We start from the raw sequence: 12,544 nt of genomic DNA, 5'->3' as shown, positions 1-12,544 counted from the left end.
GAAGACTTGAAAAAAACAGAGTGAGACAGAAGACATCCGAGCCGTTGTGGTACCCTAGCTAGCTCTTTGCGAAGAGACCTCTTGTAACTTTAACGTGTTCGGTGTAAAGCACTGATACACGGGGTACAGCTTTCCTGGGTTGAACAAGTAATGAGTACACCATTTTCCCAGTACTACTATTAAAAGCGGCCGAGTGCTATGCAAGGGAACTACTGGTATCATACTTTAACGTCTTTCGGTTTGAACCACTGGGGTTTGAACCCCCGACCTACCGAACCCGAAGCGAACGCTCTACCACTGAGCTATCGGGGCGGTCACTCAATACCTGTAAGAACCTTTAGTTACTAGTACCGCACAGTTCAAAATATCTTCAAGGTATGACTGAATGTACTTCTCTTTTAAAATTAAATTGACACAGACTTGCACGCAGGGTTCAACCTGGGGTTGATCCCCGGACTGGCCGCATACATTTGCTGGCTCGGCAAATAAAACAACCGATATATGTATATATGTGCATACGAACGAAATACCTACTGGGTTAAACACTAGGTTAAACAACATGTTCCCGAATAACGCCATGTTAAGCCCCCGACTTAACTCCAAGTAAGCACCTGACTCAACTCCAAGTAAGCCCCTGACTTAACTCCAAGTAAGCCCCTGACTTATTAAAAAAAACAAATGCTAGATACAGAGTTCCGCCACTGCCCATTTTGAAATGCTTTTTAAACAAAGTATGTGCAATTGATTGTTCTTTAAAATAAGACCGAGATGGATTAAATCTGTTTAAATACAAGCATAAGGGCTGTATTTTCCATATTCCCCTACAAAGACTGTACTAGGGCCGGACTTTACACTATTCTATGGAAGTAAAATCCCGGTCGATTCGGATCCCGAGTGCCGTGAAATAGCAAATTAACAAACGGTGTATTGATAATTTTCACCAACGAAGGATGATCTCATGAAAACATTAACAACTTGACAGTAATAAATATTTACTTTTGAACATTTAAACACTCATTTTAAACTATCACCTTGTTTTAATACTATGTTGAATTGTTCTTCATCAACTTGAACTAATTTTTAATTAGTTCATTGCAGTTGTTTATGTTTAATACAGTGATATGATGATTGATGAATCATTGGATGATCATTTTAATGCATACATGTAATATCTTCCTAGTCCCTTTGTAAAATCACATTTTTCAGTGATATGTAATATTTAGATTATATGATACTATAGAAAATGATAAATATCATTTGAAAATATGAAACCTCTCTGTTCGCCACGCAGTATTGAGCTTTTAAACGAGTACTCTTGATACAAATGCCTGAATGACGCTGAACGAGTTGTACAGTACCAGTATGTCACTTCACACTAACAAAGTGTGCAGACCAGTCATCAAAATTAGACTTTTGGATGAACAAGCTCGAATTCTTATACTATTGCTTGGCATCAAATTTTTTTAACAAGCCCTGCTATATAGAATTCAGACTTTGAACAAGCCCGAAAGACATTTTACCAAGGCAGGGCTTGCGAGCTTGTTCTAATTTTGACCACAGCCAGACTTGCGAAATATTGCATTATTCAGAATGCAGACACTGGTTTAATAAAAATGTTACTAATATGCCTAACACGATTTTGGTAGATAATGAAGGAGTATTCGTTACACAATGCTGAATTAGGGAAGTTACACTCTCATTTTAAGTACCAATTTAATATTATAAACCCGATTTAGTTCTGTGAACTAATTTTGTTGATAGTTGTCTTTCTCAGATGAGCAAACCTTTTGTGATTTTCTTTTAGAATCTAATTGATGACTTATGTTTAGTTTGAACTGACAAGAACGGACAAGTAAAAAAAAACGTTACGTCACAAACTGTTACATTGTAATTGTAATGCACCAGTCAATTTAAACCACGCCCCCCCCCCCCGGTCCGGGGAATAGCGAGGACTTTGACTATCGGTTCTGCCAATCCAAGGTCAAATCCCCACCAAATTCAGCCGCACCCGGGGAAATCCTAGGTTAGGCCCGTTCCCTGCTATTTTCGGCACGAATACAAAACCACCACTTTCACTCGGCACTTTGGGGCCACCTGGAAGCTAAAAACACGGCCCATTCCCCCCCCCCCCCCTTTCCCCGGTATACCCAAGGACCTGTTGGGGCCATGGTTACAATTGACTGGTGCATAAACAGATTGATCATGCCATGTATTGAACTCTTTTACAAACAGGAAATGTTTGGACGAGTTGATGACCATCAGAGGTCAGAGTTCCTAGAGCAAACGAAAGCTCAGCGGGAAGAAAGGGCTCAGGAAAAGATGCGGGAAAAGTCTGCTCTAACAATACAGGTAGGTTATAGATTATATGCAGTATTGTGACTTCATATCCAACTTCAAATTTTAGTTCTGGTCTGTCTTTCTACATTGAGGGAATTGGCCCGGGTCCTGAGAAAGGGGAATTTACTAAAAAGAGGAATTTTGCAAGTTAAAAGAAACAAAACAAAAAACATTTTAATGCAAATTGGTGTAATATACATGTATCGAAACACAATACACAATGAAGTGTCAACAATTAATGAATATTTTTTTATTAACTTTAACTTGCATTCATATTTTAGAATAGATTATGGTGCAAACGTTAAACCAAAGTTTTGGGAAAAAACTATATTTTTTGGCTTGGGGAATGGGGCCTTCTATCAGCTCCAAAATGACAGCCCTGTAGTCATTATGATTTCTAAGAATTTTTTGTGCAGACTTTATTTGTCTAACTACACAAATATTCTTTATGCATATTGTTGGGATCGAACCCACTGCCCCTGGCTCTGCACGGGGACACTCCTGCATCACTATAGCATGGGCACTGCTTACGTCATTTTAAGAATTTTTTTTTTTAAATCATGGTCTCCGTAAATTCGCCAAATTTGAAAAGTTGTCTCCTTTGTGATTTTGTCGCAAATGGCGATCACCAGCAGGAACCCTGATTATATTCAATAACAGGATAGACAAACCTATAATTTTTAATCTTTAGTCAATTTGGTTTATCTCGAGGCTTATCGTACTTAGTGTGTTATTTACAATGAGGGCCAAATGTTACAAACTACACAGATACAGTGTGTGTTTACCACGTGATAAATTGCATCATAAATGCTACCTCACAAGGCAATATTTTGCCTCGAATGAAGACTTTAAACAAAGATAACTTTCCTATTTCTTCACCATTTTAAAGGAAACATAGCACAGCCTACGCCGCTTACAGAGACCCACCTTCGGTCTTTTACCAGAGTTTGATTGAGAGTGTTCTTAAAACACTTCGACAAACCTTTTCTCAATACTGCCGTCTGACGGAGCACTGTCAAAACATTATTTTGGAAAAAGATTTGTCAAAATGTTTGATGAAACTAATCACCTTCTCAAATTCCGGTAATGAAATGAAGGCATGGTTCTTTAAGCGGCTTAGACTGGACTTTGTTTTATTTAAAATGGTGTACTTAAAGAAAAGTTATCTTTGATTTAAGTCTTCATTTTACGCAAAATGTTGCCTTCTGACGTAGCATATTTGACGTTATTTATCACTGGTGGGGAATTGAAACCATGCCCTTTTCCTTACAAACGACACACAACTGTGTCGCTATAAAGATAGCACAGTATAATTTGCCGCTATATATTCAATGCCCAGTTACATTTACTGACAGCCTTCTTTTGATTTATTCTTTACAGTGTGTGTATAGAGGCTACAAGGCTAGAAGGAAGCTAGGGGATGCCATCAGGTAACCAACTTAACATTATATCCAGTACCGTATTTTGATGCACATGCCCTTATACCCCCAAGAGGGGTCTTTACTTGGGCATTTTTACTGATTCAATTATATCATGATTCATAACATTAAAATTTGAGCTTACTTCTTTGTAAAATGTTCAGTTGGTTGCTATTTTGTTATAGTGCACCTACCCAGGCTTCATTTAGTCATAAACCTCTTATGAGAAAAATAGGGCAATAACGGTATTCAGCTTTGTACATTGCACGCTACCACTACAATTTCCTATACATGTCTGTGTGAAAATAAACATTTTATCCAAAATTTAAGATATTTTTAATGCAAATAATGACAATGATACGTATTCTTAATATACAACATCTTAACTCCCTTTTCTACTGATAATAAACTGATCATGTGATTCCAAAAAAAATCTCCCCACTTGAAAAAGAAACTAAAATAAAAACAGCCTTGAAAATCTATGGAAATGACCTCAACTTTGCCAGCAGTAAATGTTTTCATCTCCACCGGTTCAAAGATAACTGTAGCAACTTAGCAAGGATGGCATTAACATTGTTTATTATAATAATTATGACAGTTTTATCTGGACTGCTTTTTCAGAAAAAAAATATTATGTAAACCTTGCTGTCATCATCTGTGTCCTGTAAACACTCTAATTTTGCCCATAACTCAAAAATATTTCAATGAAACTTGGTGCACATGTTGCCAGTGATAATACACACTTGTAAAGCAAGTCCTATAATTCTGAATTAGGAATATTTCAACAACAAAAAACAGATAGGCATTTGGTGTTCACTCACTCTTTTGTTTAGTTCACCGTAAATTTTCATGCACTACATCAACATTTGACATTAACATTGTTTTTATAAATAGAGATTTTTGAACATGATGGGAAAAGTATGACAAATGCAGACGTCATTCTTTTACTAATTTTAATTTAATTTTGATAAGTTTTTTCTCTGGTTATAATTTTTTCACTGACAGTCATTTTATTACAGTAATATATGTCTATAGAAGTATATCTATGTGTTCATGAAAATTATTATTCTCCAGGTTAGAGATTGACCAACTGATGACAAAACCAGAGACTGAAAATGGAGAATACCGTCCAAATTTCAGACCAGGTATTACATGTACATTAATTTGGTTTTTAATATTTAATTGTTCAAGTATTTTGATTAAGTCTGTATCAAAAGACCTCATTAAAATAATGTTTTATGTTCTTGATGGTATCTCAATTAAATGCCATATAGTTGAACACAAGCTGTATTTTTCTACAACATCCGCAAACAAAGTAATGTCAATGGTCAAGTCAGAATTGCAAAGAATTTGATTGTGCATTGCACTCACTATGCTGTAATAACCATAGTTTTAATCAGTGTAAAATTGGAACAAAATATGTACATCTATGTTATATGTATGTTTCAGGCAGTATAGTGTATTATGTGTGTTTCAGGCAGTATAGTTTATTATGTGTGTTTCAAGCAGTATAGTGTACTATAGGTGTTTCAAGCAGTATCTATTGTACTATATGTGTTTTGGGCAGTATAGTTTACTATGTGTGTTTCAGGCAGCATAGTTAACTATTTGTATTTCAGGCAGTAGAGTGTTCTATGTGTGTTTCAGGCAGTAAAGTGTTCTATGTGTTTTTCAGGCAGTAGAGTGTTCTATGTGTGTTTCAGGCAGTAGAGTGTTCTACATGTATGTGTGTTCCAGGCAGGACGTTCTTTGTTCTATGTGTGTTTCAGGCAGTAGAGTGTTCTATATGTGTGTTTCAGGCAGGACGTTTATTGTTCTATGTGTGTTTCAGGCAGTAGAGTGTTCTATATGTGTTTCAGACAGGACGTTTAATGTTCTATGTGTGTTTCAGGCAGTAGAGTGTCCTATGTGTGTTTTAGGCAGTAGAGTGTTCTATTTGTGTTTCAGGCAGGACGTTCATTGTTCTTTGTGTGTTTCAGGCAAGACGTTTAATGTTCTATGTATGTTTCAGGCAGTAGAGTGTTATATGTTTTTCAGACAGGATGTTTAATGGTCTATATGTGTTTCAGGCAGTAGAGTGTTCTATGTGTGTTTCAGGCAGTAGAGTGTTCTATGTGTGTTTCAGACAGAATGTTTAATGTTCTACATGTATGTATGTTTCAGGCAGTAGTGTGTTCTATGTGTGTTTGAGGCAGTAGTGTGTTCTATGTGTGTTTCAGACAGGATGTTTAATGTTCTATGTGTGTTACAAGCATTATAGTGTACTATAGGTTGTATGATTCAGGTAGTATAGTGCTCTAAGCCGTTTCAAGCAGTATAGTTAAGCCTGTTTTAAGGCAATTTAGTGTTTTAAAGCAGTAATGTGTTCTGTGTGTGTTTCAGGCGTGGAAGTGTACAAGCTCCTGCGGGGCTATCTCTTCCTGTCCCCACACCAACCAGAAATTCAGGTCGGTCTTTTCCCATCATGCCAACACTAATTCATGATTGCAAACTGTTTGTTTGGAAGCATGAAAAAAATAAGTGTCGTAGGTTTTTTTTGCCAGCATTATAGTTAGAATGCAAAATCTTAAAAGCCCATTTGCATACCAAGATTTTGTTATAAATGAAGTCCACATCTTATGAAAATAGTTATTTTATATTATATTATAGGAAAAAATAAGAACTGGAAAAAATAAAGATTTACATAGCAAGAAAATAAAGAAATCAAGAAAGAAGAGTTTGACATACAGATTTTGCATACATGTGTTTGTTTTATGTTTTGTATTTTCAAAATGTATAAATAAATTCCTTTTTATTATTTCAGAGTTTTGAGATTGTTTGCAGATATCTTCTTGCCTCTATGGATTCTGATGATATAAAGGTAGGTATTTTTCAAGTTGACTGTTTGCATTGTGGGATACGAACAACTGACCCATTCAGTTAACTCCATTTCATCAGCCGCTATGAAAAGAGAGTAATGAGATTGGTCAGTCGTGGGTATCCAACAATGAATTAATTTTTGATATTGTTAAAAAACACCAAAGTTGAGCAATTATATACTTCCATCTGGATGTATCATTATTATGTCATCACCGAAACTGGCAAGCAAGCAGCTAGGCAGGCAGATGGCTTGTTGCGTCTGGACTTCAGGACAGCTAGCATTGAACTTGACATAGTTTCTGCAATGGAGATCAAGTATATTATGCTAGTGCCTTCGTCCGTTTGACATGCATATGCTGATTTAGAAAAACAACAACTTTGCACAAAAGTTAATGAGAAGTCTACATGTCGAATGCAACACAGACTTTTGTAGGTCAAAGGTCAAGGTTGTGTCTAAGGGTCATTGGTAAAATTTCCTTATAATTTGGATTGTCCATGCTGTTATATGGCCATGCATTTTGGGATTTAAAAAATATCTTGGCACAAATCTTCACCAGGTGAAAAGTCATGGCCATATTCAATATTCCTTGATTTTTGGCCTGTTCAAGCTGTAACCTGGACATGCATAAGGGGGACTTAAAATGAGTTGCCACAAATGTTTAAGATGATGAGTCTGCATGAACACTTTTGATATGGGTAGCCACCCGTAGACATTGTTGATTTTAAAATATACATGTAATTGATGTTTCAGGTCAGTTATGTTTCTGTGTCTCTGCTGAAAGAATTTGTGTTGCCATGGATACAGCAGGTCAAGGACATTTTATGGAGATGTGTGCTGGTCCTCAAACAGCTAAAGGTGTGTATGCTGCTTTATTCAATACTCAGCTTAATTGCTGCAACTACCCCTATTACTATTGATGCATTTTTTGCCAAATTACAAATAACACTCACTATTGTTACTTGCATTCTGAAAATGCAGTTTTGCTGATATAGTAATGTTTAGCATGATTATATTTACATTTCAGCCGGAGAGTTATGTTGATGTGCGCTTGATGATGGTCCACCTACGCATGCTTGTCACATTCTCTCACACCTCCACTTGGAGAATACTCAGGGGCAAAGGTAAGATAACCCAACAATATACCTCAAAAACCACCTCCAGTTAAAGAGTATGGGCATATTAGTTTATTGTCCTGTCCAAAAGTAGGTCACAAGTTCAAATGTTTTAGAACACCTGAAGGTTGGCACTCTAGAGGTTATCTTTCTTGTTAAATTGACTGGAATGTTGAAAAAAAGTCAATGTCAAGTTTGATCATAGTTATGTCTGGTTAAAAAGTAGGTTATTAGGTCAGACTCAGACCTATTATGGGCCATATTGTTCCATAGGCAAAACTTGCCTCTGCTTCAAAATAAAAATGTTTCTTTAATGACTCTTTACATTTGAACAGGAGAGCATCTGACAGCTGGGATGACTCAGCTGTGTCACAACATCATGGGACACCTTAACAACAAGGGGCTGTATCCAGTACTAAAGGTGAGAAATCAGGGCTCTATCCAGTACTTGGGGTGAAAAATCAAGGCTCTATCTGGTACTCAAGTTAAGAAATCAAAGTCCTATCCAGTACTAAAGGTGAGAAATCAAGGCTGAATCAAGTACTCACAGTGAGATATCAAGGCTCTATCCAATACTCACAGTGAGATATCAAGTCTTTGTCTAAAACTCACAGTGAGATATCAAGGCTCCATCCAGTACTCACAGTGAGATATCAAGGGTCTCTCCAGTACTCACAGTGAGATATCAAGGCTCTATCCAGTACTCACAGTGAGATAAAGGCTCTCTCCAGTATTCACTGTGAGATCAAGACTCTATCCAGTACTCGCAGTGAGATATCGAGGCTCTATCCAATACTCACAGTGAGATATCAAGTCTTTGTCTTAAACTCACAGTGAGATATCAAGGCCCTATCCAATACTCAGAGTGAGATATCACGTCTTTGTCTAAAACTCACAGTGAGATATCAAGGCTCCATCCAGTACTCACAGTGAGATATCAAGGGTCTCTCCAGTACTCACAGTGAGATATCAAGCCTCTATCCAGTACTCACAGTGAGATAAAGGCTCTCTCCAGTATTCACTGTGAGATCAAGACTCTATCCAGTACTCGCAGTGAGATATCGAGGCTCTATCCAATACTCACAGTGAGATATCAAGTCTTTGTCTTAAACTCACAGTGAGATATCAAGGCCCTATCCAATACTCAGAGTGAGATATCACGTCTTTGTCTAAAACGCGCAGTGAGATATCAAGGCTCCATCCAGTACTCACAGTGAGATATCAAGGGTCTATCCAGTACTCACTGTGAGATCAAGGCTCTATCCAGTACTCACTGTTAGACTGAGGCTCTATCCAGTACTCACAGTGAGATCAAGGCTCTATCCAGTACTCACAGTGAGATATCAAGGCTCTATCCAGTACTCACAGTGAGATGTCAAGGCTCTATCCAGTACTCACTGTGAGATCAAGGCTCTATCCAGTACTCACTGTGAGATAAAGGCTCTATCCAGTACTCAGTGAGATATCAAGGCTCTATCCAGTACTCACTGTGAGATCAAGGCTCTATCCAGTACTCACAGTGAGATATCAAGGCTCTATCCAGTACTCACAGTGAGATAAAGGCTCTCTCCAGTATTCACTGTGAGATATCAAGACTCTATCCAGTACTCACAGTGAGATAAAGGCTCTCTCCAGTATTCACTGTGAGATATCAAGACTCTATCCAGTACTCGCAGTGAGATATCAAGGCTCTATCTAGTACTCACAGTGAGATATCAAGTCTTTGTCTAAAACTCACAGTGAGAAATCAAGGCTCTATTTAGTACTTACAGTGAGATATCAAGGCTCTATCCAGTACTCACAGTGAGATATCAAGGCTCTATCCAATACTCACAGTGAGAAACAAGGCTCCCTCCAGTTATCACGGAGAGAAATTAAGGCATTATGCAGTACTCACAGTGAGAAATCAAGGCTCAATCTTGTATTTAAGAAAAGAACTTAACACTAAGGCATTCTGATATTATAAGGTATGAATTTCGAAATACATATTTCAAAGATATGATCTTGAGTTCAGGCCTGAAATGCTAGAGACGTTGAGTATTGTTGCAGGGTTTGCTGTTCCGAGGTCTGGCGCGGAGCAAGCCGGCGTTTACAAAGACCTCCCTCACTGCCATCCTCACCATCTCACTCAGGTAAGCATATATATATATAATATTCAGTTCATGAAATGTTTTCTGCACAAGGCATGAATAGAAGCGATACTTTTAAATGATACACTAGATCACAATGCTCAAAGTTGTTCTTCTCTTTTCTGCTCTCCTGAACACATTGGGTAACAAATAATATCTGTAATAAAAAAATAATGGGCAAGTTTTTCCCCAAAATATTCTTTGAAAGGCATAATGTTGGAGTATGTAGATTTTTATAATTTTGTGATAACTAATATAGGTATAGTTTCATTTTTGGAAATTTTTGGGATCCATTCAAGATACTTATTTAAAACCTAGCAAGATATCAAATATCTGTTGCTTTCGGATTAGTTAATTATGGCGTCATAAAATTGCCCAAAACCAAACAATCACTTGATTTTGATAATTACATGGAAGCAATCTCCAGTCAAGAGTTGTTTCTACTGTTGTGTTTCAGGCCTGTGATGGCAGCCAAATTCTCAGACAATCTGCTGTCACTGTTTGTGCTAAACATCCTTGCTGTTCCAGCCATCGTCCATCACATTGCTACTCTTGCTCCAGATGTACGTATCATATGCTCCAAAATTGATGTTTTATGCCTTTTTCTTAAACCGTTAGTTACAGTTTAAGCCATAAAACATTAAATTTGGAATGGAATATTAAAACCTGCGATCTGATCTTTTGTCAGCAGTCTTTCATCATTGGTTTGCAGATATTTACGCAAAAATTTGCTAATTCCAAGACAAAAAAAAAAAAAGTTGGAAAAACGGTAAATCTGCGAGAGTGCAGCTTGAAATCATTGTGTCCAATATTAGAGTATGTTTGCATTGTTTTTATAAAGCATTAATTTTTATATCAGAACAGTTTCCAATAGACAGCAAGTTACCATACAATAAGTAGCTTGTGGATAAATTGCAATGCCATTTCAATATACAGTCGAAACCCGTTAGCTCAATATCCCTTGGCTAAATTTCTTCAATGGCTCAAACTTTTTACTCTTTGTAAGCATTCCCTCTTGGCATGATGTTCGCGAGGCTTGAAGTAATATGGCTGGTCCCTGGGATATCGAACCAATGGGTTTCAATATATATATATTTATGAATCCTACTTATTGCACGGTAAGCTTAACAATATTGTACAAAATAAACTGAGAAGCCCAATTCTAGTGATCAAAATTATAAATAACTTGTGGTTTGAATAATTTTAAAAAGGTCAGGTACTGGATGCAGTAACTATTACAGTTACATAAGTTAATAGACAATGATTTATATGCTAAAATCAGGGATGATTACGTCAAAACTTAATGCTGAAATCAGGATTGAGAGACTATCTTACAGTTATAAAGATATTTATTTTCTGGAAATTGTATTTTAAATAGAAATACCTTGAAATACATATAAATGCCTTAGATAAAAGGGGTCTAAACCCCTTAACCCTTCTTTGGGCCTTTTTAGAATTGGAATTGTTGGTAAGTATGATTTATACTACATGGGTCTAAACGTATATGATGTATATAATTGTCTTCGATTCAGTTCTGAAAGCTGATGACCATCATTGATAACATCGTCTTAATATTTTGTTTCAGTGCCTGACCCTACTGATAACAAACCGAGTATTCAAGAGGTCTCTGGATTTGTTGACCAATGAGCAGAGTACTCGTATTATCTTCAACTCCCTCGAAGGAAACTATGCCTTATGTTTGCTGGGTACTTACTTATAGTTTATTCTAATTTATTTTTTCTCAATTGTACAGAAGGCTTGTTATGAATCAGAGTCTGTTTCCTGGGTAGTAAAGTTATGGTGTCCATTTTAAGGAGCCATGAGAAGGTACCCCTAGGGGGATCAAACCCAGTCCTCTTGGGTGCTAGGCTGACACATATACCACTAGAGCACTCTCACCTTGGTGGGAATCAAACCCGCAACAGCTTGGGTGAAAGTTGGACACCTATACCACTAGACCACTCTTACACTGGGTGGGATCTAACTAACTTAGAATTCAGCCTCATTAGCTGATACATTGTCAACGCAAAATCAAACGCGTTGAGTGCGTATCAAGTGAGTGGCAGTAGGCGGACCTTTAAACACCGGCGAAAGTTGAAATTCTTAATGATTAAGCCTAGTTCTTAATGACTGCCTATCTGCAATTTCATTGGCTGAAAATGTAGGTTGTATTCTAAATTATTCTTCTACTGTTGATAAAAAGGTGTTTCAATTCCAGCGAACATGATTCATCTTGGTTACTCCGAACTCGAAGGACTTGTAGAAAATACAACCAGTTTTATGGTGAGTTCAATAGTTTGGTTTTAAAGAAAAATAAGTAATTTCACCCTAAGGCTTAACTGATATTACCAGTTGATTCTGTCATACTTGATAGTGATATAATTGTGGATTTGAACAGTGTTTTTAAGCTTTGTTTTAAATATTGACCATAATCCACAATATTTTGCATTACCGGAGTAATCACTTTATTTACAAAGAAGGTAACAAACCAGTTTTGTGGGTGCATCTTTTTTAGCTATGCTTATGAAATAAATACATCAAACAGTGTTTACTATGTTTACATTGTTTTTGTTAGATGGCATGAAAACTATTCTCATAGGAAATTGTCAATCAAGGCAGCTTTGCAGGGGATGAGATAGAAGTTTTAATGACATGTGTGCTTGAGTTTGGGTAACGATCAATGAATCC

General features: G+C 36.9%; 1 protein-coding gene across 1 annotated transcript in view; it reads left to right on the top strand.

The window, feature by feature from the left end:
- Nucleotides 1-901: 901 nt before the first annotated feature.
- Nucleotides 902-12,544, top strand: part of LOC128230098 (ubiquitin-protein ligase E3B-like) — a 31,074-nt gene continuing 19,431 nt past the window's right edge. Inside the window, exons 1-13 of the mRNA XM_052942110.1 lie at nt 902-981; nt 2,233-2,349; nt 3,718-3,767; nt 4,830-4,900; nt 6,138-6,202; nt 6,559-6,615; nt 7,366-7,470; nt 7,640-7,736; nt 8,063-8,148; nt 9,777-9,859; nt 10,314-10,419; nt 11,442-11,562; nt 12,075-12,139. Coding sequence (XP_052798070.1) covers nt 2,236-2,349; nt 3,718-3,767; nt 4,830-4,900; nt 6,138-6,202; nt 6,559-6,615; nt 7,366-7,470; nt 7,640-7,736; nt 8,063-8,148; nt 9,777-9,859; nt 10,314-10,419; nt 11,442-11,562; nt 12,075-12,139 — 1,020 coding nt within the window. The 5' untranslated portion in view covers nt 902-981; nt 2,233-2,235. The remainder of the gene's footprint in view (nt 982-2,232; nt 2,350-3,717; nt 3,768-4,829; nt 4,901-6,137; nt 6,203-6,558; nt 6,616-7,365; nt 7,471-7,639; nt 7,737-8,062; nt 8,149-9,776; nt 9,860-10,313; nt 10,420-11,441; nt 11,563-12,074; nt 12,140-12,544) is intronic.

The sequence above is a fragment of the Mya arenaria genome, chromosome 4, assembly GCF_026914265.1.
Source record: "Mya arenaria isolate MELC-2E11 chromosome 4, ASM2691426v1".
NCBI classification, from domain to species: Eukaryota; Metazoa; Mollusca; class Bivalvia; order Myida; family Myidae; genus Mya; species Mya arenaria.
Note: the sequence above shows the minus strand (reverse complement) of the source record. Positions and strands in the feature narration are given on the sequence as shown.